Genomic DNA, 27,907 nt, shown 5'->3' on the forward strand with positions numbered 1-27,907 from the left:
CACTCCACACATCACACATACACCCCCTAAAACCATATATTCTGAAATGTTTTCAAAATTCTGACTATTAAAATTAAAAACAGAGGGACATAAAGAAAAGCAAAAATAAACAAACGAAAAAAATATCTACAGCTATCTCCAAGGTACACAAACTAAATAAAGATCTATATTAACCTGCTGATTGGGATGGACAAACATAAAGCTGCACATGATTTCAAAAGCTCCCAAAAGAATATGTCAACTGAAACACGGACACAATGAAACTCAAACTCACTGCCACTGATAAAAATGTAAATAGAAGATAGATTCTATTGCACGCAGTAGATTGTTAAAAGCTAACTGAAAATAACAGCCACAGCTGACAGGAAAGGGCAATCACATGTATATTTCTACGAAAATGCAATTTGTCGCTGAATTTGGAAAAAGCAAGCTAACTGCTTCATCAAAATTAAAAGTACATGCCATGTCACCCAGCAATTTCCATTCTGAAAATATGCTCCACAGAAATAAAAGCAGCAGTAAAGATGATATATTTACTAGGAGGTTTATTATAGTAATGTTCAAAGCATGAGAAGTGGCAGTAAAGTCAACGAACATCAAAGAGAGAAAGGAGCCAATAAATCAGGCTTCTTTGCATCGCAGAAGTTTATAGCCATTAATAAAATGAATTGGAGATTTGCCTGCTATCCCAGGATCTCTTAATGAGTGAGATGAGTGAAATGTAGAGACAGGTTTCTGAAAGATCACATTCTTTAAAGAGATGCACAGGGAATAACCTTATGTCTATGTGTGAATGCAAGTGTGTGTGCTTGCGAATTTTCCTGTGTGGATCGTTAAATAAACAGAAAAGTGAAGAAAGGTGTTTGATGGGCAGAATGGGTGTCACTGAAGTATTTACAAGGAGAAGGAACAATTTTAAGTATTGCTTTTAAAATTAATCTACTTGAAGTTATACATTTACGTATATGAAAATTTGTCATATCGATGTAATACTACTAGTGTGTATTAAAATATGTCACATAGATATAATACTATTAAAGTGAAGAAAAAGAAAATATTCTGTACTTATATTCTATCCTGTCACTTAAAGCAAAATGCTGAAGGATAGTGTTTATAGTGTACTTTTCCTTAAGACATTTTTCCTTACTCATTTCACAAGTTTTATTAAGGTCATGTTAGACCTCAGTCTCTTTGATAGATACAGATTATTTAATAGTAGTTGAAACCCAGTAATTATTTTCACAGCTTGTAACTCAGAGAAATAGTGATAACCAATGAACTTCATCGCAACATACTTATATATAAATTTCCTTCTCAGAATGATGTAATGAAAGATAACAGTCTGGGCCTAGGGACATATTTCAGAGGAAAAGAGTACCTGCTTAGCTTTCACAAGGTCCTCATTTGGATTCCATCACTGAGTCACTTGGCAAAGAGAGAGATGAGGGGATAGAGGATGAGAAAGTATAAGCAAAACTTGAGTCAGCACCATATAAAGTCAGGAGAAGGAAGACACTGTCCCCGACAGAAAGGAACATATGTATAGAGGTTCCCACACAGAAACAAATATTCTTTTTTGTTTGTTTGTTTGTTTGTTTGTTTTTAAGACATGGTTTCTCTGTAGTTTTGGAGCCTGTCCTGGAACTAGCTCTTGTAGACCAGGCTGGCCTCAAACTCACAGAGATCTGCCTGCCTTTGTCTCCTGAGTGCTGGGATTAAAGGCATGTGTCACCACTGCCCAGCAAAAACATTCAGAACAAAAAATAAAATTTTATCATCTGTTTGTTAAATGAGAACCTCTAATTGAAATACATTTGGAGACATGGTAAAAACAGAAAATAATGTTTTATAGACTAGACAAAGATGCTTGTTGTCTCCTTGTAAAACAGGAATCTGTTGAACATTTTAAACTTTGAAGTACAATTAGTATATTTGAAGTATAAGTAATTTAATTATCTAATCATTTTTACAAAGATCATGCTAGCTTCTTTGTAGAGCATGGCATGGAAGGGAATGGAAACTTTGGGCAATGCTTCAGAGGCACTAAAACTAGCTTATCTATTAGAACTGGATTACCTCAATGCTTCTACTAAAATAATACCAACTACATATGTGAGATTAACAGATAATGATGAAGAAAAGAGGGTCAAATCATACTAGTCTTCCTAGTTACAATATGTAAACTCACAGGCAAAGCAAACGAAAGTGAGGAAATTCATAATTCTCTATATTTCCAGATTGAATATTGAATATAGCATGCGATAAATAAAATCAAGTTTAATTCAGCTCTTAACTTGTTTATGAGGCTATATAAGGTTACTGTTAGAGCATTGACAGGTGATAACAAGAAGAGCAAAGTAGTTGATAGTGGGTGTGTTAGGTGTTAAGTTAACACCATGACAAATTAATCAAAACACCACTGATGAACACTGGCAGTCAGCATAATTTAGAGGCATACAAATTAAAATTCTAAGGATTACAATTTAAGGAATTTATATACTAATTCTCACCTGTGCTCACTATTACTCCTTCAAAGGTAATTAATTATCTAACATCTGGTCAGAGCATGTTCCATTGTCAAAGAAAATCATCAGGTAAAGAATGCAGGATCTAAAGTTGGATATTACATAGGTGGGGAGTTGAGAATTGGGGAAATATTTTCAGGAATGTGTAGTGCATGCTGTATAGTTAAGGACATATCTTAGCATTTTTATTGGTATGAAGAGACACCATGACCATGGAAACTTAAAAGGTAAAACTTGCAATTGAGGGTGGCTTACATTCTCAGAGGTTTAGTCAGTTTTCATCATTGCAGCAAGCAAAGTGTCATGCAGGCAGCCATGGTGATGGGAAAGAAGCTGAAAATTCTACATCTGGATCCACAGGCAGCAGGAAGACATTGCCAAACTGGGCATGGCTGCAACATCTGAGACCCCAAAACCTACCCTTTACTGACACACCTCCTCCAACAAAGCCATATTTACTCCAACAAGTCCACACTCCTGATAATGCCACTTCCTATGTGAGACATTTTTTATTCAAAATACCACATTCTACTTACTAGGCCTAATAGGTTTGTAGCCATATCATAATGCAAAATGTAGTTAGTCAACTTCAAAAGTCCCCAAATTCTTTAACAGTCTCAAACTTGTTTAAAAGTCCAATGTTCAAACTCTATCTGAGACTCTTGCAATCTAACTGTAATACCTTCTAAAATAAAAGTGGAAAAGCAGATCATATACTTCTTACAAAATGGCACAAGCTACGTGCTACCATTCCAAATAGGAGAAAAAAGAACATAGCGAGGAAATACTGGGCCAAATAAGACCAAAAACCAGGAGGGGAAGCTCCAAACTCTGCATCTCCATGTCTGATGTCAAAATACTTTTCAGATACCCACCTCCTTACATCTTTGTTGGCTGCAACACATTTGGTTCTCTTGGGCTGGTTCCACTCCCTTTTGACAACTTTTCTTAACAGGTATCCCATGACTTTGGCAAAACAGCATTCTGAGGACTCCAACAAAATCCAGGCTTCACCTTCTCAGGCTCACACAATGGTCTCTCTAAGAGGCCTTCATGCAGAGACAACCCTTACATATTCCTGGCCTCAGTGGCTTTCCTTAGTTGTGAAGGGAGGTTCCATAACCCTTTCTTATATATATATTTGGATTTTTCGAGACAGGGTTTCTCCGTAGCTTTTGGTTCCTGTCCTGGAACTAGCTCTTGTAGACCAGGCTGGCCTCGAACTCACAGAGATCCGCCTGCCTCTGCCTCCCGAGTGCTGGGATTAAAGGCTTGCGCCACCACCGCCCGGCTCCTTTCTTTTATATTTGACTCTATAGTCAGAACCATAAGGCTAAAACTGCCAAATTCTGTTGCTTGCTGGAAATGGAACATGCTCTTCCCCACCTTGTTCAATTACATCTTCACTAGGTTCTGTTTTGGATGCTTTCCTTCATTGTCTAAACTTGGCTGTCCTGGAACTTGATCTATAGCTCAGGTTGGCCTTGAACTTAGAGATCCACCAGCTTCTGCCTTCCAAGATTGTATTAGAGGTGTTCACTGTCATGACCAAGCCCTAAGATTTTCTTTTATTTCTTTTCCCAAATTGGAAACTTATTTAGGTAAGGTCTTGTTCTGAGATCACCATTCCTTTATTACACTTAGCATTAGGTTTTATTTAATCTGTTTATACCTCTCGGTACTCCCTTTCTCTTCAAATTGTACACTAGGTATTTTACCTTGCTAAGCTAGTTCCTTTTCATTGTAAATCTGCTTAAGAATGAACACTAATAACCCCCATGACACAGTCAGTTCTAGACTGCTATGAGATTTCCTCTGCCAACACAATTCATTCAAAACTCTTCAACTTAGCTTTAGGTAGACTTTTGGACAAGTGCAGAAAGCAGCCACATTCTTTGCCAAAATATTACAAGAAATCTCTTGAGGCAGGCCAATTCAATTCAAATCATCATCAGCACCAGTGTCTTTCCATGCTCCTACTGGGCTAGCCCATTAAGCCCCATTTAAAATATTCAACTGCTTTTCTAATCCAAAGTACCAAAGTACACATTCCTCCAAACAAAAGCATACACAAGTCTATCACAGAAATACCCTAGCTTCTGGTACTAACTCTTATCTTAGGATTTCTATTGCTGTAAAGAAACACCATGACCAACTCTTATAATGGAAAGCATTTAATTGGAGTTGGTTTAAAGTTTCAGAGCTTTAGTTCATTATCATCCTGGAGGAAAGAGTGGTAACATGCAGACAACCATGTTGCTGGAGAAGGAGCTGAGATTTCTGCATCTCATTCCAAAGGCAGCAGGAATAGATTTTCACACTGGACATTGTTTGAGCTTCTGAACCCTCAAAGCCAATCCCCTAGTGACACACCTACTCCAACAAAGCTATACCATCTTTTCAAAGTGCCACTCCCTGTGGGCCTGTGTGGGTTACTTTTATTCAAACCACTACAGGCTGTAATTTAAAGCATGGAAAATTTAAGTCACCACAACCTATGAATCACAGAAGAAGAAATTTCAAGTATGTACTTGCATAGATAAGAATGGAGCATGGAAAACTGTGCTTGAGCAATCACAGGATGAAAATAAATGAGAAACGATGACATGATTAGTGAAACTGGCATAGTAGTGAAAATAAATAAGATGGCTTTTACTTTGGTCCTTACCAGCTGCAATGTAAGAGCATTCATCACAAAGAAAGAAACTGGCAAAGAAGAATAAAAAAAGTAGCCAAAAAGTAGGAGTATATCTGGGGGAGAACAGAATCAAGGACAAAAAAGCAAGAGATTTTGATAAAATCACCTTGTGGGTGATACTAACAAGCAAGAAAGGGCACTGTGAGACTCCAAGCTCTCCTTCCCCTAGCAGAAAGTTCAACTACCAACTGTCTGTGGAAAAGAACATCTTAGCTGAAACTCCAGCATCTGAGGAATAAGCCTGAGACATTCTGAATACCACAGAACTGAATAAAAACTGCATCAGAATTGCCCTCACTCTGTGCTGCTCATTTGTCTCCCCTGTGTTAATAAAATATATAAGACTTCCCACAAGTCCACTGTTTGTACATTTGGAAAGGATTTTGAAGATGAAAATTTGATTTTGCTGGCATCCCAACATGTCCCTTAGGAAGCTCAATCTGAAGTCACCTCAGTGGGAATTCTGGGAAAACTAACCCAGCTGAACCAGTAGTGATCAAATAGAAATGAACGAAAAGACATTGTTTTCAAGAGCCATCTTAGAGACCACTCCTTCTTACCATCACAGGAGAAACTTAATCAGAAGTCTTGGGACACAAATCTACAAAACTGACCTGGATGGCCGTTATGGCCTCGTAGGAGTTCAGTTAATATGGGTATGAGTTATTTAAGATAGCCAGTTTCCAGCTCCCAGTCCTAGGAACCACCTAAGGGCCACATTTACGTATAAAGATATGTCTTTCACAGTGTCACAATAAACTACAAAGTCTGCTCTTGCTTCCCTGTATACGGAAAAAAGAAATTAACACAATCCCAAAGCGTTCCCACAGTTACATAGAAGGATAGCACCACTATAGGCCTTTAAAAATACAGATTCAATTGGTTATTAATCAACATTGCATTAATTTCTGAGTGGCAGCTGGTGGCTCTCAGTTTAATAGCAGGTAGCTCAATCTGAACAAGAAGAAAATATTGGCTTTAGGTCTGGTCCCCAGTAATCCATTTCCTGCTAGCTTCACATCGATCCTACAGATCTCATACACTTACAAGCTAGAAATACCAACTAGCATTCAGTTCCTCACACATGAGCCTGTGTAGAAGACATTATGTACTCCAACAATGAACTTCTGTGTTTCTATCATGACAGCTGTAATGAGTCTTTCCTCACCTTTGAGTTTATTTACTTGAATGTCCCACTCTTTTTTTGCTTTGTTCAACTATCTAAAATTCCCTTAATTTGTTTTTCTTCTAAAAAAAAACTGCTGCACACTGCTGCACACCGTGCTCCCGTCTGCACTCTATGCGCTACAATACAGTTTGCGAGCTTCAGGCAAGGGGATGGATGTTGAGAACACAAACACACAGAGAGACAGAAAGACACACGGACCTGCAATCACTGGTACAAAGCCCTTCTTTACCAGCACCACGAAGACTTGAATATACAGCAGTCAATGACCAACAGGTGAAAATCCCATCCTCTGATCCTCTAGGCAAGGCAAAGCTTTTAGTAACTTCAATTAGAAGGCTCTAGCAGGGAAAAGCAGCTAAAGGCCAGGACTCCAATTGGTCCCAATAAAAAACAACTTTTTGAATAAAGGTCTTGGAGAGAGGAGGGATACAAGGAACATACCTAAACATAATAAAGGCAGTATACAGCAAGCCAACAGCCAACATCAAACTAAATGAAGAGAAACTCCTAGCAATCCACTGAAATCAGAAACAAGGCAAGGTTGTCCACCCTCTCCATATCTATTCAATATAGTTCTTGAGGTCCTAGCTAGAGCAATAAGAAAACAAAAAGAGAAAATGGGAAGGGCACTTGAACGCATTGACACAGGAGTCCACTTCCTAAATATAACCCCAGCAACACAGACAGTGAGAGAAACAATTAATAAATGGGACCTCCTGAAAGTGAAAAGCTTCTGCAAAGCAAAGGACATGGTCAACAACAACAACAACAACAAAAAAAAAAAAACAGCCTACAGAATGGGAAAAGATCTTCACTAACCCCACATCAGACAGAGGTCTGATCTCCAAAGTATACAAAGAACTCAAGAAATTGGTCATCAAAATGACAAATAATCCAATAAAAAATGGAGCACAGACCTAAAAAGATAACTCTCAACAGAGGAATCTAAATAGACGAAATGTTCAACATTCTTAGTCATCAGAGAAATGCAAATTAAAACAACTCTGAGATATGATTTTACACCTGTAAGAATGGACAAGATCAAGAACAGTGATGACAACTTATGCTAGAAAAGTTGTGGGGTAAAGAGAACACTTCTGCATTGCTGGTGGGAATGCAAGCTGGTAGAGCTCCTTTCGATGTCAGTGTGGTGATTTCTCAGAAAATTATGAAACAACCTTTCTCAAGACCCAGTAATACCACTTTTGGGTATATATCCAAAGGATGCTCAATCATGCCATAAGGACATATGCTCAAGTATGTTCATAGCATCATTGTTTGTCATAGCCAGAAACTGGAAACAACCTAAATGTCCCTCAACCGAAGAATGGATAGGGAAAATGTCATACATTTACACAATGGAGTACTACACAGCAGAAAAAAATAATGATATCTTGAATATTTCAGACAAATGGATGGAGCTAGAAAACATTATTTTGAGTGAGGTAACCCAGACACAAAAATGCAATTATCACATGTACTCGCTCATAAGTGTTTTTTAAACATAAATCAAAGAAAGCCAGCCTATAAACCACAACCCCAGAGAACTTAGACAACAATGAGGACACTAAGAGAGACTTACATAGATCTAATCTACATGGGAAGTAGAAAAAGACAAGATCTCCTGAGTAAATTGGGAGTATGAGGACCTTTGGGGGAAGGTTAAAGAGGAGAGGAGAGGCAGGGAGGTAAACAGACAAAAATGTAGAGCTTAATAAAAACCAATAAAAAAAACAACTTTTTGTTTCATTGATGTTTGAGTTTGTTTTCAGCCTTGCTTTCATTTCTTTCTTCTATAACCTTTATAATTTAGGTTCACTACTGTCAAATGTGGTTTGTTTATGTTTTTAGATCCTTGAATCTCATCATGTATTGTGTAAGTTAAACCTTTTTATTTTTATGTTTGTATTTACTGTTTTAAGCTCCCCATCTGCCATTGCTCCTGTTGTATCCCACAGGATTTATAATGTTGTGTTTTCAGTTCTGGAGAGCTGGTTTTGGATTACACTTTTAATTTATTCAATGACTCATTTGTCATTCAAGAGTATGTTGTATACTTTCTGTGTCTTGTTTTACTTGTATTGTTCTTATTGTTAACTTCTAGGCTTATTATGCAGTACTCAGAAAACACACTTGAGCTTTTTCAAAGTTAAGATACACAGATTATTAATAATGAGAGAATAATGACATCCAGAAGTAAATGAACAAAATTTTTTGAGTAATAAAAAATCAAAAGCTAATGGTTGTTGATTTATGTTTTATTTTACAAAAAAAAAAAAACCCTCTAAAAAGAGACAAAGGTCAATATTCAATGACAGAAGAATTAGTTCAATATCCTTAGTTTAGAAGAATTAGTTTAGGATAAAACAAATATAAATATATATGAAGTAGACATCACTCAATCCCAGAGCACTGAATACAGAAAACCATAGAAGCCAATCTGCACTATAGTTAACAAAGCTCAAAAGAGTTATCAGGAGTGCCTTCCAGATAGAGGACAAAAAGGCAGAGGCAGGCAGATCTCTATGAGTTCGAGGTCAGCCTGGTCTACAAGATCTAATTTCCAGGACAGGCTATATAGAAACCCTATCATGGAAAATCAAATATAAAGCCCTTTTTTTAGGATATGGCATATGACACATTCCCCCAAACAAGTTACAACAACTTGAAAAAGAAAATCCATTAAAGTTAGAGAATCTTTTTACAGAGACATAAAATCTTAAAGCCCGTGTGGAACTATAATAAAATAGCTAATTCAACTCTTAGCCCAAAAGAACAAAGATGGAGGCATTTGATTACAGATTATATTTGCTGCTGTTATAATTATTAAAGCAGTATAGTAATGGCATAAAAATAAAACCAGTGACTCATGGAACAAAACTGTAAGCTAAAGAATGAGCCTATGTATTTACAATCAATTGATTTTCCAATAAAGTTCTGCATTTCGCAGTGAGTAAAGGATCCTCTTCTCAAAAGAGGACATTAGAAAAACTGGCAAACTACTCACAGATAAAGGAAACTAACTTATCTTTCATATTATACAGAAATAAATTCTAAATGAACTATAGACTTAGATGTAAATATTGAAACTGTAAAACTAAAAAAGAAAATGTTTGAGAAAGCTGTTCTAACTTTGCCTGGAGTACAGACACACAGGAACACACACACACACACACACACACACATATGCATACCTCTATACATATACAAGAACATGAATAGGCATGAAGGCATAAGTCACAAAACAATCCCACACATGTTTGGAATTATGGTTAATAAAAGGGTTATTTATTTAAGGGGGAAATCTTACAGATCACTGTCCAAGATAACAGCCCTCGGTGTGACCAGGAACAGAGTCTAGCATTGGGGCTAAGCTAGCCGGGAAGCCAGGATGAACAAGCAGGCACTCCTCCTACATAGGCAACTCTTCCCAAGACATAAAAATATGTGAAAGGGCTCAATATCTAATGAGTAAAGAGAAAAGAGGCCGTAAATTTAAAAGAAAGCAAGGTGGGAATATTGGATGGTTTGGAGGGAAGAAGGAAAAGTGAAACATGATGTAATTATATTAAAATCTTAAAAACAAAATAATTTTAAGAACAAAATATAATATTTCAACCACTCAGAAATAACCACTGCATGGTTTTTAGAATGACTTGTTAATCATATGAATGATACCAAGTACTATTATCTAAAACTATACTTACTAAATGGTCAAGAAGTCCAATTTCTGTGCATTCTAATAACTATAAGTCAACATGTTGAAGATGTAGAATTCATTTGTTGACTGCAGCATTTTCTGCAAAATCAAAATTATAGACTCAATATAAATATGATGGTCAATGAATGAATTAGAAAACACACAATGTACATGATATAAATTATATAGGACCAATGGAACCAAATAGAAGATATGGATATTAATCCACACACTTTTGAACACCTGATTTTTGACACAAAAGAAAAAATATCAAATGGAAAAAATAAACTATATTTAACAAGTGGTGCTGGCATAACTGGAAATCAATATATAGAATATGAAAATAGACCCATATCTATCACCATGCACCAAACTCAAGTCCAAATGGATCAAAGACCTCAAGATAAAGCCAGACACACTGAACCTTATAGAAGAGAAAGTGGGAAGTACACTTGGCCATATTGGCACAGGAGACCACTTCCTAAATATAACCCCAGCAGCACAGACACTGAGAGAAAAAAATTAATAAATGGGACCTCCTAAAAGTGAAAAGCTTCTGCAAAGCAAAGGACATGGTCAGCAAGACAAAACAAAAGCTTATCAAACGGGAAAACATATTCACTAGCCCCACATCAGACAGAAGTATACAAAGAACTCAAGAAATTGGTCATCAAAAAAACAAATAATACAATTTAAAAAAAAGGAGCACAGACCTAAAAAGAGAACTCTCAATAGAGGAATCTAAAATGGCTGAAAGACACTTAAGGAAATGTTCAACATCCTTAGTCATCAGAGAACTTCAAATTAAAACAACTCTGAGATATGATCTTACACCTGTAAGAATGGCCAAGATTAAGAACACTGATGACAACTTATGCTGAAAAGGTTGTAGGGTAAAGGGGACACTTCTGCATTGCTGGTGGGAATGCAAGCTGGTACAGCCCCTTTGGATTCAGTGTGGCGATTTCTCAGAACATTATGAAACAACCTTCCTCAAGACCCAGTAATACCACTTTTGGGTATATATCCAAAGGATGCTCAATCATGCCATAAGGACATATGCTCAAGGATGTTCATAGCATCATTGTTTGTCATAGCCTGAACCAGGAAACAATCTAAATGTCCCTCGACCAAAGAATGGATAAGGAAAATGTGGTACCTTTACACAGTGGAGTACTACAAAGCAGAAAAAAGTAATGATATCTTGAATATTTCAGACAAATGGATGGAGCTAGAAAACATTATTTTGAGTGAGGTAACCCAGACACAGAAATGCAATTATCACATGTACTTGCTCATAAGTGTTTTTTAAACATAAATCAAAGAAAGCCAGCCTATAAACCACAATCCCAGAGAGCTTAGACAACAGTGAGGACACTAAAAGAGACTTACATAGATCTAATCTACATGGGAAGTAAAAACAGACAAGATCTCCTGAGTAAATTGGGAGCATGGGGACTTTGGGGGAGGGTTGAAGGGACAGGGGAGAGGCAGGCAAGGGAGCAGAGAAAAATGTAGATCTCAATAAAAATCAATTTAAAAAGTATATAGACTTAAAATTAGGAGAAAACCTATCACTTCCAATATGTGTGAATCAAGAAGACATTACACTAAGTAAAATAAGTCAGTAACAAAATGATCTTATATCTCATGACTTACATATATATTCCAAAACAAATGATCTAATAACAGAAGAATGTAGAATGCTTTTAACCATGGAAATGCTAGTGGTGGTGAGAAGGGGAAAATATTTGTTAGTTGGTACAAAGTTTCAGAAACAGAGTATACAAAGGTATTTAAATGATATATGTTAATTTGTGTCATTCTGCACTGTGCATACAATACAATATTATCTATTGTGTATGTGATTTATCAAATCAAAATTAAAAATTATTGCCTAAACACGTTCTGTACAATGACAATACCAGTTGACATTCAAATCTGGATGGGAAAATCTCAAAAGGCCTTAACCCCAGATGAACAACTCTATAGATAATTTTTAGTGACTGCTGAGAGAAAGGACAGCATTTTCTCTAGAGACAGTCCCTAGTGGTCCACTCTAAACACATACATGTAATCAGTACTTGACCAACATTAATGAGATGATCAACATTTAATGGATTCAGTAGTTTGACTGACTGACATATGATCAACACTTAATGGAGTCAGTAGGTTGTATTTAAAGACACATATGTGCATATTTATGTGTATGTGTGTGAGTTATGTAACAATAATAATTTTAAAAGGGGCCATATATTAAATGTTAAAGAAGAAGTCATGAATTGGAGAAGTTGGAGGGACGGAATATTGGTGTGGAAATAATGTAAATACAATGAAATATTTGTAATAATGTAAATGAAATGAAATATAGATGCTGAAGAGCCATATGGGTCCTGGAAATTTAGCCCATATTTAGCCCTGGACCTCTGAAAGAGCAGATAATGTCTTTAATTTCTGAACCATCTTTCCAGCTCATTGTTTTTCTTTTTCAACAACCACTTTCAACCCTTCATAGAACTTCATTCCTGATACTTATGCATTTTTACATTTCTTTTTTTTTTTAAGCTGGAGCCCCTCCTGCCTCAGAGCCATTTAGTGCCACTGAGCTGCACACAGTTCTAGGCACCCAGCAGTCCACATTGCCATCAATCAAGCTGTAGCAGTTTACTTCAAATGCTCCATTCAAAAGCTCTGTCTCCTGCAGGAGCCAGGCAGAGATCACAATGGCGGCACAGCCCAGAAAGCAGTGGTTTAAAACAGCCAGTTTTTTCCTGCTGCTGAGTCAGGAAAATTTCTTTGCGGCAAGCCATCCACAAACAGCCAAAAGCTGTGTTAAACTCTCTCTCCCCCTTTTTTAAAGCCTTGTAAGGTTTTTAAGTGGATTTAGTTACCAGGAGCCACTCTGTAGTTGGGCGCCATTCTGTAGTAGGAGCTGAGGGCTGCGTTTCTGCCGCCCAGCTCCTGGCCTCCTGGTTAGCTTATGCCCCAAAATAAGAACACACAAGTTGTATTCATATAAACACTGTTTGGCCCATTTCTATTAATGTGTGTGGCACCACGAGGTGGTGACTTATCTTGCCTAACTTGTATTTAGTAATCTGTGTAGCACTACGAGGTGTGGCTTACCAGGAGAGATCTTAACCTGTATCTGTGTCCGGTAGGAGAATCATGGTGTCTGATTGACTCGGCGTCTTTCTCCCAGCATTCTGTTCTGTTTACTCCGCCTACCTAATTTTCTGTCCTATTAAAGGGTCAGGGCAGTTTCTTTATTTAACCAATGAAATCAACACAAAACAGAAGACTCCCACATCATGTTGTCATTGTGGTAAAGCCTTTGTATGTCACAGTAGTCTCCAAACACATGAAAGAACACTTACTGGAGAGAAACCTTATGAACATTTTTACATTTCTTTTGATAAGCTCCTATCTACCTCCTTATGGTATTAGTTTTTCACTAACACAATCTACTATTTTTAAACCTTCTCTTTAACCTATTAAGTGGTGTAGGAGGTCCTTCTGTCTTTGTGTTGCTTTCATTGGTTAATAAAGAAATGGCTTTGGGCCTATTGATAGGGCAGAACTTAGGTAGACAAGGAAGACATAACTGAATTCCAGGAGGAAGAAAGGAAGCCAGGGAGATACATCATGGATCCACCAGAGAAAGATGCTGGAAATTTTACCTGGTAAGCCATTGCCACATGTCAATAAACAGATTAATAGAACTGGGTTAAATTAAGATGTAAAAATTAGCCAATAAGAAATTAAAGCTAATGGGCCAAGCAGTGATTTAATTAATACAGTTTCTGTGTGGGTATTTCAGGGCTAAGCTAGCTGGGCAGCCAGGACAAACAAGCAGCCCCCCCCCTCCTTGCAACAATTAAGTGCTGTACATTTTGATAATTTTATTTTCTAGAAATTAAATGTGAGAATTTGCTGAATTATAGAACAATTCACTAAAGAGAACAACAAATTTCAGAAAGTACTTACGGTTAAAATTTATTGCTAGGAAAACATACAAACCATAATTAGCAAGAAAGTCTCTAGCTGTTCCCGTTTCTCACTCCTGTAATATTGAGTATTCATAGAGTAGCGTCAAAAGGGAGGCTTGGCCAAGCCTTAGTGAACAGGACTGTTTATTGGCCTTGGTTATACATGCATGATGCATGCCCCGTATTTGAACTTAGTCCCTCGTCCCTCTAAATTTCAGTCTTACATGGTGTTATCCAAGTCTTCCATCTTAAATCACATTGTTGGCAGAAACTACCTGGGAGAATTCAAAGCAGCCATGTCAACAGATACACTCCTCAAAATCATGATGTTCCAAAGGCTTAGGGATCTTGAATCCCTGGAACTATGTAAGTGCCAACATGTAATTTTAGCAGGACTAGTTGTAAAAACAGATTCTGCGTCAGGTTTAGAACGTTATGGAGGGAGTAAATTCTGCTTTGTTTAGATATGGAGAATCCTGAAACATGACAAAATATATAATATCAGCAATTCTTTGGAAAATATTCATGCCCTTAGAAAGACAGGATTGATGGTGGGATTTAAAATGTGAGGCAGTCATACATTCTCTAGAAATGTTTATTGAGACAGCTCAGATCTTAAGAAAAAAAATGGATTGTTATTCAGTCATGCTGCTTTCCATTTGTTTCCACTTAGCTATTGAATAGAACCATGAGCCATAACACATTCTAAAACAGAACTCACCAGGGAGAAAAACAAGCTTCCTCATCAAAGCTCAAACCTCAGTAGAGATAGGACACGGAGAAGAGACTTAGCATAAAAGAAAAATAAACAAACATGATCAATTAGTAAATACATACAGTGCCTTGAGATAATAAGTACCACATGAAAAGATTCAAACCGTCCTGAGCAAGTGTCACATGGGTATAGTACACTGTATCTTAAATATATAATATTTTTTCACTAGATGAGCACCATAACCTTTGAAGAGGCTGATGATATTAAACACGACCATTGAAATAAGCTCTCTGGTTTATTGAAAAAAAAATGACAGAACAGATTTGTCAACAGTGATGTTTACTAAAGAGAAGATGTGAAAGGACAGAAAGACAAGGGGATTATAAAATGATTTGATAAGGAGATTAGTTTTCTTTATGGTATATTAGAGCTAAAAACCTTATTTTGATCTATGCTGACATATGTTACTCTTCTTCTTCCAGTATCACCCTAAAATGGAGAAATTAAAGTATCTAGTTTAAATGGATTTCTTGATGAACTCTAGATATGATATTTAACTAACTTTCAGGTTTCAGAAATCCCTGGTAGTAACCAATCAGAGTTGCTTGTTAGCTCAGGTGGACAGAAATTTGATTTCACATTTTACATGGCTTCTGTACATTATACAGGATGATCAGTGTTGTTTCCTTAATTTCCATATGTATAAATGAACATGATATGCTTATGAATGTTCAGAAATGCCCCAGTCGCTGCCTGTTTCAGAGAGCTCATGTAATAAGGAGGATCCGATGGTGTCAAACCATTCCTTTGTGGTTTATGTTTATCTCCTTACAAATTCCTATGAAAAATGAGCATTTTTGCTCATTTCACTTATTTATTTGCCTTAATTATGTTGCTTTGGTTGTTATAGCCATACATGATTATCTTCTGATAATGAAAACAACTTTATTTTGCCTTGCATTAGTCAGGGTTCTCTAGAGGAACAGAACTTACAGAATGAATCTATATGGTTCAGCTAGTCCAACAATAGTTGTCTGAGAACAGAATGTTCAAGAGTCCAGTTGTTGTTGGATCCACCACAGGCTGGATATCTCAACTGGTTTTTGGTATAAACCACAATCCTGAAGAAGTAAACAAAATCCAGGGATTTACAAAAGAAGATGAGATAAGTAGCCTCTGAAGTTTCTTCAAAACTTTTTGAAGTTCTATAATTCTATACTTTTTCATAGTCTGCTGTTTAACCTTGAAACAACAGTAACAAATAAATCCTTAGCACTAGGTTCCTGTGGCTATGTTTCTTGGCAGCATTTTGTTTGTTCTCTTGCAGAGCTCTTATCAGGCCAGACAAGTATCTGTGAAGTCATTTTTAACAAAAATGACTACAAGCCTTTGGAGACAAGCTGCCACGAAGTGTGCAATACTCATGACATTACCCTATCATATAGTAAAGAGGTGAGAGAATGCTTTGTCAAGATCTATTCTTTACTCTGTTTCTGAAAACAGTGTGTGAAATAATATCATCCAGGGCCTACACAAAGAGGCAGAAATTTTTAAGGAGAAACTCTTAATTTTCTTTAGAATTGATTTAGTAAATACCAAATGGTCATCTATTATGTACCAAAGCCATGTTATGAAATTACAATCTCACATAAAAAATCTGCCTTTAAGGAACTTGTTTGACTTGAATATATCAAGAATATAATGCTAATAAAATAAAACTAAAATATTAAGTGGATGGCATAAAAAACAGAGACAAAAGACATGGCCAGAAATAAGATATTTGAAAAACATTATAGGCAATAGCCTTGAAATGGAAATGTTTAGGGAAAATGAGACCAATGTGGTTGTCAAATAATGAATCAGGAATGTCCTTGGACACAAGAAAATTGATTCTGGACTTCAGAGACACAGTAATCATAGTTACACCAGGTTTTCCAGGGCATGCTAGGCATACTAGAAACTCTGGTGTCTTGCTTGCTATGTTGAGCAGGGTAAGAGATCTCAAGCTAAACACCAAGTTCCACACTTGTTCTCAGCTCTGTATTATCCTGTGGTACAAAGGCTTCTTTAACATTATGGAATTGGTGTTTTTTACCTTATCTCTACAAAGATACTACAAAATGAAACTGAGTATCTAATAAAATTTCTAAAGACAAGCTGAAAAATTACGTCTTGTATCTGGTATCCCAAAACTTTGGATGCTGAGGAAGTATGGTTATCAATTTGAGGCCAGCCTGGGACACATAGTGAATTCTAGCCAAGCCTAGGATTAGAGACCCTGAGACCCTGTTGCAAGAAAACAAAACAAAAACATACGCATAGAAACCAATTAGTGAAGCATAGACAACAGGAGTCTGGGAACTCTCTGAAGAGTTTATCCATTTCCGATAACCAAATCTTGGTTAAGGAGAGATAGTGTATATGTGAAAGGGAGGATTAGATAGACTGCGGGAAGACGCTCCTGCAGAAATTCAGTAGACGAGGTATTACATCCTTAAGCAACAAGTTCAATCTCTTAGGTTTTGTCTTTCTGGTTTTTGGCAGCCTGACCTCTGAGCTTTGCTCACCACAATGCACATAATGACTTCCACATGTTGCATGCAGGTGTCTGTGACTTCCAAGGCTGGCATGGCACACACTTTGCTGGTCACTTTAACTTTTTAAGATCCCTATGTTGACCCTACTCTTATAGTTCCGCTAAGCAGCATGTCACCAGTTAATCCTTGCCAGAACTTCAACCCTAAAGTAAACTTCCTGGCAAGTAGTTCTTATTTTACAGCCATAATACTTGGTTGTTTTGAAATCTCTTCTGCCAGATAAATTATTTCATAATTCTTCCTTAACTATCTATAAAGCCCTAGGACACAGTGCAGATAATCTTCTGTCACAGTGAAATTTTCCTTTAGTCTAATTTCCAATCATTTCTATCTGAGACCCTAACACCATGACTTTTATCGTTTACGTAAGTATTCTGAACACAACTAATGGCCAACTTCTAAGTTACATACCTTCTCTCATCTTCTTGTTTTTTGAGCCCTCACCAGAATCTCTACTGAGTCTCTATTCCTAAAAGAGAAATTCGTGTTGGCTTTTTTGCAGGCTTTTTTCACCTACTTCTCCAAATTTCTGTCAGTTTTCCAGTGCAAATGTTGCCTCCACTTCTTGGTTCATAGGTGTGGAAACCAAGAACAAGGTTCTGTCAGAGTCAGCTTTTCATTACCATAATGAAATACCTGATGCAAGCTAACTTAATAGAGAAGGGAACTTGTTTAGCTCACATTTATTATTAATATGGTTATTATTATTTTATTGTGATGACAATGAACTAGTGAGGTACTAAATGATCTAAAGAAGAGAACTTTTGAGAGAAAACTTGAAAAACTTCAAAGAAGAAAATAAAATGGGAGAAAGAGAGGAAGAACGAGGTACAAAAGATGTAGAGAACAGAACCACGTCTCTCCTTAAAGAGATTGTTTGTTCAGTTTCTTTATGTTTTGTCTGTTTATAACTTGTGTTTAGATTGCAGAATTCAGAATTTGTTATTCTGACATCAACCCTCTTCTCACATTCATCACATCTCCCTTCCTTTCTCATTTAGAATATTTCTTTAGAAATTAAGTCTTAAGATTTTTCTGTGCTTTGTATTTGCTGTTTAAGCTACCTTACGTCAAGCAAATGAATATTTGATATAGTGCCCCAATCAGTTCACCTCTTATCAGAGAGCAGCAAGCTTTTACAAATGGAAACTACAAATGCAATATTTTATATGTAAGGTTTAGTGCAATTTAAATAATCTCCTTGCTTTTAATATATTCCAGGCACTCTTTGAGTTCCACTCATTTATTCTACTTCTAAACTTGAAGGCCAAGAAGCTGACTCACATTCTGTGGTGATACAACTGTCTGGAACCATTCCCCAATGTGGGAATGGCTGACATCCCTCTGTTATACTTAGGTACAGTCTTAATAAACGTTGCAGCAATTGTCAAGACAGTGGCACCGTTATGCAATTTTTGTTGTTAATTATATTTCTCAACTCTTCTGTGAATGTTACAGAGAATTAATAGATCTGGATAACTTTGACATTGATTATAACTTATGTGTTTGGGACTTTCTTTGGAAAGTGTCTTGAAAAATAGAATGCTAATCTTTTTTAGCCAAATTGCTTATTCTCTGTCTTAACCAATCAATCACATTAATAATTGACTTTTGCTTTTGTAAAATTCTAATACTTCATTGACTTTAGTGAAGATTAGGTTCACTCTTTTTCTAGTTATTTTGAATATCATACAAACCAGGAATATTGTAAGATAAAATTTTAAGAATCTTAAAATAGGGACTAGGCAGATGATTCAGTAGTCAAGAGTACTTGATACTCTCTAAGAAGAGCTGTTCGATTTCCAAATGACACAAGACAATTTACAACCATCATACCTTTAGTTCCAGAGGACCCAACACTGTCTTCTGGTCTTCATAAGCAATAGGTGTGTTGGAGGAGAGAGCTGCTTGTTGTTTCCTGGCTGCCCGGCTATCTTAGACCCCAAAAAAATCACACAGAAACTGTATTAATTAAATCACTGCTTGGCCTATTAGCTCTAGCTTCTTATTGGATAACTCTTGATATAACCCATTTTTGTTAATCTGTGTATTGTCACATGACAATGGCTTACTGGCTAAAGTTCCCAGTATCTGTCTCCGGTGGCTCCATGGCTTCTCTCTGATTCTGCCCTCCTTTCTCCCAGTATACAGCCTAGCTTTCCCTACCTAGTTCCATTCTTCCCTGCCATAGGCTCAAAGCAGTTCCTTATTCATTAACCATTATAAGAAACACACAGATAGAATGACCTCCCACATCATTTCCGTTTTTCTGTTTAAACAAAAAGAAAGGCTTTAACTTTAACATAGTAAAATTATATATAACAAAGCAGGTATCAAGCAAGAATTATAGTTACAATATTTATATATACTTTATCTTTTATCATAACTAAGTAAAACTATAACTATAACTAAAAATTCTACAACTTCTTCAAAGACTCCAGAAGGATATGATATTACCTAAGTAAACAAGAAGTATATTGTAAGCTTCCAAAACTCTACAACTGACAGAACATCTCACTTCCTGGACAGTCACCAAAGTTTTTCTATACCATTGGGGCATCCATCTTCAGCTTACAGACCTATAGTATCCAGCAGACTTTTACATGAAGAAGAAAATTTCAAAGATAGTTCTGCCTATATTGGCAGTTTACCAGTCACTTTCTTTTGTATCATGCGGAATGTCTAGTAGAGTATTTTATGAAGCAGGGATCTTGAAGGGCCATCTCACCTTAAGGCAAGTTCAGCAGTCATTTCTCTGTGGATCCTGCATGTCCAGTTTATCAAGCAGTCCAGACAAGAGCAGTTTCTTGCCCAAATGACTAACCAAGTCTATAAGGAGCCTCTCTGATGCCCATCTTCCCCTTGAAGTAATTTGGTGCTTCTAGGAGCATATGTGTCTCAATGTCATGAAAAGTTCTAAATTCTTAAAACACTTTAAATGTCGTATTCTGTAGTCTTTGAAAAATTTGAAAAATCCCTATCCATCTGAAATACTTCTCTGCACATCTAGAAAATGTAACTAACATGACTATAAGCTTGACTATTATAGATGACTCTCTATTTACCTGTTTCTCAATAATGCATTACATCTTTAAATGAGCTGCACAAACACAATATCTTAATCAAGAGGAGAAATATACAAATAACAAAATTGACCTTAAGTTTCTATCAATAAGCCTATATCCATACTAATGCAAATCTCTAGAGCATATCCCCCTTAAATGTAGACAATATTTGGGAATATGGGCATAGTTTTCTCTAACTGTTTCCTTCTGATTGTTGGGTATAGTATTTTTGGAGGGTGTTCACGGCAACCTGCAGGGGATCTTGGTCCATCAAATCACACCAGTCCAGAAGCAATCCATAGGTTCTCATTCTCTGTGGGAACAAGAGAAGAACCACTTTTTTGGAAAGCAGTATATCCTTAGACCCAAATTGGAAAGTCATGATACGTTTTATAATATACATGCTGGTTTAGCTTACAATATACAATGAAATGTCTTTCTGTACTTAGCTCCTTATCAGTCAAAAAATTCAAACATAACTCAATAATGTACATAATCCAGACTCTCCGTGAATTTTCCATCTTTACATGGCTTATTTTTCTTTAATTTTTTTAAATCTATGACTATCTGTACTCTGTCTCTTTAAAGACTTTACCTTTTAAAAAAAAACTATTAACTTTCTTTTATGATTCTCTGTACTCTTTTTTATTCTCTCTCCTAAGCCTACATACATTTATACAACACTATGAATCATCTGGATTTGTCTTTATTGCATATCTGTAATTCTTTACTGTCCAGAGCGCTTTTTAAAATGCTAAGCACTTCTTAAAACTTAAACTGTGCCATTACTATGGTATATACAGTACTTCCTGCATGCCCTGCCCAGTCCAGCATGATGGAGCCACTAGCCTCTGAGAGCAACACACATTGCCCCACTTTCAGGCACACATCCCATCTACATTGTCATCAATCAAGCTGCAACATGCTGCTCACAAACCCTATTCAAATGCTCTGACTCCCAAAAGAGACAGAGGTCACGCTGGCAGCATGACCCAGAAAGCCAGCATTTCAAAATGGTGCACCTATTCTGCTATCTCATAGTCAGGAAAACCTCTCTTAAAGGAGCCATGCCTCTGCTTGCTTCTATCAGACAAAGCCCATCCAAGAAAATGCCACTACCAAACCACGCTTAACTCTATTCTTTTTTGTCTATGATTAATTTTTAAGCTTTCTCAGGTTTTTGTTTTTGTTTTTGTTTGTTTTTTTGGGGGGGGGGGTTTCGAGACAGGGTTTCTCTGTGGTTTTGGAGCCTGTCCTGGAACTAGCTCTTGTAGACCAGGCTGGTCTCGAACTCACAGAGATCCGCCTGCCTCTGCCTCCCAAGTGCTGGGATTAAAGGCGTGCGCCACCACTGCCCGGCTTTTCTCAGGTTTTTATGTGGATGCAGTTAACCATGTTGGCATGCCAGTCTGTTGGAGTAGAGAGCTGCTTGCTAGTTCCCGGTCTCCCAGCTAGCTTAGACCCAAAATAATCACACAGAAACTGTATTAATTAAATCACTGCTTGGCCCATTAGCTCTAGCTTCTTATTGGCTAACTGTTATATTAATTTAAACCATTTTTGTTAATCTGTGTGTCACCATGTGACAGTGGCTTACTGGCTAATGTTCCCAGCATCTGTCACCAACAGTTCCATGGCTTCTTTCTGACTCTGCCCTTCTTTCTCCCAGCATACAGCCTAGCTTTCCCTGCCTTGTTCTGTTCTTCCCAGCCATAGACTCAAAGCAGTTTGTTATTTATTAACCATTAAAAGCAGCACATAGACAGAAAGTCCTCCCACACCATAGGTGCATATATGGTACATAGACATACATCCAGGAAGGCATAACACTCACTCATGCACATAAAATAAGAACTTAAGAAAAAAAGAAAAAAATTAAATTATCTCCAATTTGAAACATTAAAATATATCCAATTATAAACAGTCCAAGTCATAATAGCATTTAAATACACTTACAATTTCAGAATATTGATAAATTAAATACAGTTAATAAGCCTTTGATGAATAACATTTGAGAGAAATAACATCAATTTTCTAATGTATCAACACCTACCTCTAAAAGATGGAATCATTTGAAACCAATATAAATCAACAAATGCTTCAAAAAACATTTGAGAATTGAACAGCTCTATTTATTTTCTTGTTAAAAATCAAAATATCATTTTACAGCAACTGCCATTTCTGTCATTTGCAAAGCACATTTCCAGTGGCCTCTTATAAGCAAGAAGGAACAAATCATTTTCTTATAATTTAGACCAATCAAATTTCTAATTATGACATAGGATACACAAAATTAGATGCCCGAAAAGCCTGGCAGTTTTGGGAAATGTAATGGCTGGTTCAAACCTTTTGTACATTTTCTATCACTGCAGTTAACATATGGTTTATTTGTGAACTTGCTTAGCCCAGATAAAATAGAGAAAGAATCTTAGTTATTTTTTTATCTCCATGATAAAACACCACAATGAAGGTAATTTATGAAAGCATTTAATTGAGGGGTTCGTGGTTCCAGAGGGTTAGAGTCCATAGCCATCATGACAGAGAGCATGGCAGCAGACAGGAAGGCATGGCACTGGAATGTAGCTGAGAGCTTCAAAGGTTTCAATCAATTACCACTTTTATCAAAACTTCCAGACTTTTTGTTCATCTATTTATATGTATCCTATGTAAGCAGCAGGCTGATAGAAACCTCAAAGACCACTCCAGGTGACAGCTCCTCCAAGAGGCCACACCTAACCCTTCCAAAATAGATCCACAAACTGGGGAGCAAGATTTAAATATATGAGATTACAGAGCGTGGGAGTCATTCTCATTCAAATCACCACAGGAAGTAAATTTTGTCATTGGAATTCTAATTTTTCAAGAAATGGAAAACAGAAGTCAATAATATTTATCTTTGATAGTTTTTCTTACAATCATTAGGGACCTGAATCACAACTTCCCTGTTATTTCATGTTTTCTATAACTCTAAATAATAAAAGCATATTAAAAGCTGGTAATTTGGTGGAGAATCTTTAAAATTGTTAATTTTCTCAATACATACCACTTATCAAAGTTAAATCAAGATCAAATAAGGAATGTAAATAGACCTATAACCCCTAATAAAATAAAAGCATAAAAAGCTCAGGGCTGAATGGTTTGAGCATAAAATTCTATCAGACTTTCAAAGAAGAATTAATACTAATACTCCTCAAATTATTGTGCAAATAGAAACAGAAGGAACACTAACCCATTCTTTTTATAAGGCCCAATTACCCTGATACCCAAATGACATAAAGACTCCCCCCCCCCAAAAAAAAGAAAATTACACACCCTTATGAAGATAAACGGGAACTAATTGGTAATAATCCAACAAGCCAATTGTTTAATGTTTTAAAGGCAGAGGACACTTTAAAATCTCTGCCTCCCAGAAATCCTGCTGCTTTCAGAGAGTGTCAGAGATGTCATGGCTCTGAGGTTGTATTCTTACAAAGTGGAGCAGTGCCGTAATCATGCCTTTGGAATCTGTGAATAGTGAATGCTGCTGAGTTACAAATATAGAAGCAAACTCCCTCCTAGGAGTATATTAATCAATACTGATTGAGAAGCTGAGTCACACAGAGTTGACTGCTACAGCAGCCCCTGGGAGTGGCCGTAACAAGACATCATAGGCAGTCTATCTTATAAACATCAGAAATGTATTTCATATAGGAATGGGGGCTGGGGCATTGAGAATCAAGGCGCTAGTAAAATGGGTGTCCTGTGAGAATTGTTTCTTACAGATGACTGTCTTCTCTCAGTAATCTCACAGTTCAGAGGTCTCTACTTTGGCATAGGTACACTAAGTGCTAACTGGTCCACAATGTCTTTTCCTTTTGACCTAATCACTCCTAAAAGGCCTGATGATGTGGGATTCTCCTTTGTATGCTGTGAATACAATTGGTTAATAAAAAATCTGTCTTGGGCCTGGCAGGGCAGAATAAAGGTAGGTAGGGAAAAGTAAACTGTATGCTGAGAGAAAGAAGGTGCAGTGAGGGAGATGCCATGGAGCCACCAGGAAAAGGCACAAGCTGCTAGCCGGAACCTTGCTGTTAAGCCACAACCATGTGACGACACAGAGATTAATTAAGATGGGTTAATTTAAAAATAAGAGTTAGGCAAAAAGACACTTAAGCTATTTGTTAAACCAAATGTTTATAACTTGTATAAAAATCTCACATCCTCTGAGGAGCCACCACAGGATGGAATTGAGTAGCTATCTGAATATTCACTGATTATACTCCCATAATATCACAACACTCAAAACTGTGTGTGAAATACAGAAATTCTAATAAAAGTAAGATAAACTTGACAGACATCATGAACCAAGAACACCACGGAACATCATGGATGATGTTGATCTATTTTCTAAATTTTAAAATGAGGCAGGCAAAAGTTGGAATGAATATTAATCTTCTTCTCCTCCTGTATCTGCTAATCTCCTCGAGTATTCTATGTCCACAGGCAAATTTCCCCCCAGTAGCCACATTATTCCCATGCTGTCTGTCTATGACTCTTCACTTATTGTATCAAGTCCAGCAATGATTTCATCAAAAGCTGTTTGTGCAGGCTTTGTCTGGGGAGTTCATGACAGCACACAAAGAAGTTAAGGGCCAACCCAACATGATAGGATGTGTTGGTCTCCCTTCCTTCTTGCTGCTTTCAAAGGCCTCCTGGTGTGCTTGTGGCTGATCTAAAAGCCCTTTCTTGTTAGAGCTAGCAGCAACCACAGCCAAGAAGAGATGACAGTCTGACTTCATTTCAAAACGTAAGATTTTCTCTTTGTGAAGCTCTGAGGATCAAGAATTGTCCCAAAAGAGACAGCACATCAGTGAAAATATTTCTTAGCTTAGTCTCAATTCTCTATCTGTATTTTTCAGCCATCTGATTTTTCCAACCCAGTTCGTGTTTTGTTCAATACTCCTGATGATGATCCAAGGTGACTTAAGGACTCCTACCACATTTGGGTAAGTAACCCATCTCATTAGATAATATCTTGTTTGTTTCTTTTTTCCATTCAGGCTTTATGTCATCTCAACATTGAGTTTGCTTAGCATATATGGCCTTCTGCACTGTAATCTGAGAAGATATTCTGTATGTAAGAGTGGAGGGCATCGGACAGAAAAAGACTCAGAAGTCTCTGGGCAGTGGCAGCAGTGAGAATGAGATTTTCTCACATTATCCTAATAAATGAAATTTTGTTATACACACAAACAACTTTTCAACATGAATCTCTGTGTTGACAGTTTAAGAAGGTTAAAAAGATGCTACAAATTAAAGGCAGCCAATCTAGCCAATCCATAAACTACAGGTTAAGGTAGAGACCTAAAGATGGGGAGCATTTGAGAAGGGACAAACAATGAGAACCTCTATGTTCTATACATAAGTACCCACAAATGTGCATGAATAGCCACGTGTGCATACATGCACACACACATAAGTACACACACACACCTGCTTAAATACCACAAAATAGTTTCAATAATATACAAAATGCAAACACTCTGATTTAATAATAGAAATAGGGATTTATTTTCTTTAACTATTGAGCTATTTGTGTTTTTATTTTCTCATGTCTTTAAATTCTCTTGGTCCATCATTTATTGTCATTTGCACTTAAGAAATAATGCATTCTTTTTTTACTTTTCCTTCATTTCACATCATTGATCCTGATCACATTTATCTCCCCATCCCTTCACAACCACCCTTTGCCCTTGTAACCTTCCCACAAAATAAAACTTAAAAGAAAACCAAAATTTAAAAATACACCCAAAAATCTTGGCATGGAAACTGTAGTGTAGTCCAGTGAGTTAGACAGAATATCCTTTATCCCATACATCTTTACTTGTGTTTATTGCAATGAGTCATTGGTCTGGTTTGAGGTCTCTGACTTCTTTTACACTATCAAGACTTGGTCCTCACTGAGACCTCTTTTGGATATCTTGTTGTAGCCTTGATTGTGGAGATCTTTGCAGTTCTAGTTCCTCAGGTCTGGCCTTGTCACATACTCCAGCAGTTTATAGATGAGGTGGATGTTGGGGTGAGTTAATTCAAAGCCCGACTTCTGGGCCAGGGTGGTACCTGTGTTGATCAGCCTGCCAACTTTTCCTCATCATCACCACCTGGGTCTCCCAGCACTGCTCTCTAGCACTGCCCCAGTTAGCTCACCCAATGGAGCAGGCAGCAAGGGTGGAGCCACTTCTCTCATGCCTTCAGGGCCTGCCTACACATACCACCACGGCTAGCTCTATGATTTTTTTCCAGGCAAGGTACAGGGTTGGTTCTCCCAAGTGCTACAGTTGGTGAGAAGCAAGACCAGCTCTCCCGCTCTCATGCTGCCAAGGCCAGCTCTCCCAACTCTACAGGTGACAAAGGTTAGTGTATGTGTGCCAGGAGAGCATCTCTCCTTCACCTATGACAACATATGTAGGCCTAATGTCACTGGGTGGTTTGTGGCTGATTTCTGCCCATCCATACGGTGTTGAAATAATGCATTTCTTAACTATCTATTCATTGCCATTCTCTCATATCCACTTAATGGTAAGGGTGAAATGGATAAAATCATAAAGGATACTAAATTGTGAAAAATAGATGAGTAATAGTGAGAATAAAGAAAACAATAAAAGAATGAAGGGAAAGGAAGAAGTTAAATCAGAAAATTGAAACATTTTAAATGTTTGATCCAAACAATATTTAAAAGAATACATAAAGAGGAAGGCAAGATGCATGAAGAGTGAATGGCAGAAAGTCAGGATTTGTGAGAATGGGTAATTCACTTAACAATGGATCTTATAGATGGGATCTGTTCCAGCAGTATGGTATTGGGATGAGTTGCAAAGGTCACTTCTATTTTTAAGAATGTATGTTTGAGAAAAACTGTATATATATATATATATATATATATATATATATATATATATATTTCTAAAGTATAATTATCTCAATTTACTGAGTACAATTTTAGAAAACAAAGTTTTTAAAATTAGATGTATTATCACACATCTCATAGTAAAACACACGTTTTGTGACTTTCCAAATAGTTTTAGAGCATATGACTTAGTCTATGTCTTTTGCTTGTTAAAATCATAATTCTTGATTGTGAGCATGGTAAGGCCCAAGAAGTTCAGGAGCTCCACATCTCACAGTTGTTCCAGTGAAAGTTGAGGAGCCAGAGCAGAGTCTAAATCTAAGAGCCAGTAAAGACCATAGACACACAGACTGGAAGGTCACAGGCGCTGGTCATAGAACTTGCTATTGTCACTTAGATAAATGTTTTTCTGATATTTATGTTTATAATTATAGACTTTAACTGCTCTCCAATTTGGTTAGAGAAACTTCTTTTTGCAGCGAGCACCATTCATGGGAGAGATACATCATTGATCAAAGTGGCTAGCGTATGAGGCTTACAAAG

At 36.9% G+C, this 27,907-nt stretch overlaps 1 protein-coding gene across 1 annotated transcript in view; it reads left to right on the forward strand.

The window, feature by feature from the left end:
• The window catches only part of Mei4 (meiotic double-stranded break formation protein 4), a 246,325-nt gene extending 220,669 nt beyond the window's left edge, over positions 1-25,656 (forward strand). The window contains exons 4-6 of the mRNA XM_057768386.1: positions 16,144-16,268; positions 25,377-25,463; positions 25,518-25,656. Coding sequence (XP_057624369.1) covers positions 16,144-16,268; positions 25,377-25,463; positions 25,518-25,656 — 351 coding nt within the window. The remainder of the gene's footprint in view (positions 1-16,143; positions 16,269-25,376; positions 25,464-25,517) is intronic.
• Positions 25,657-27,907: the final 2,251 nt, after the last annotated feature.

The sequence above is a fragment of the Chionomys nivalis genome, chromosome 4, assembly GCF_950005125.1.
Source record: "Chionomys nivalis chromosome 4, mChiNiv1.1, whole genome shotgun sequence".
NCBI lineage: Eukaryota > Metazoa > Chordata > Mammalia > Rodentia > Cricetidae > Chionomys > Chionomys nivalis.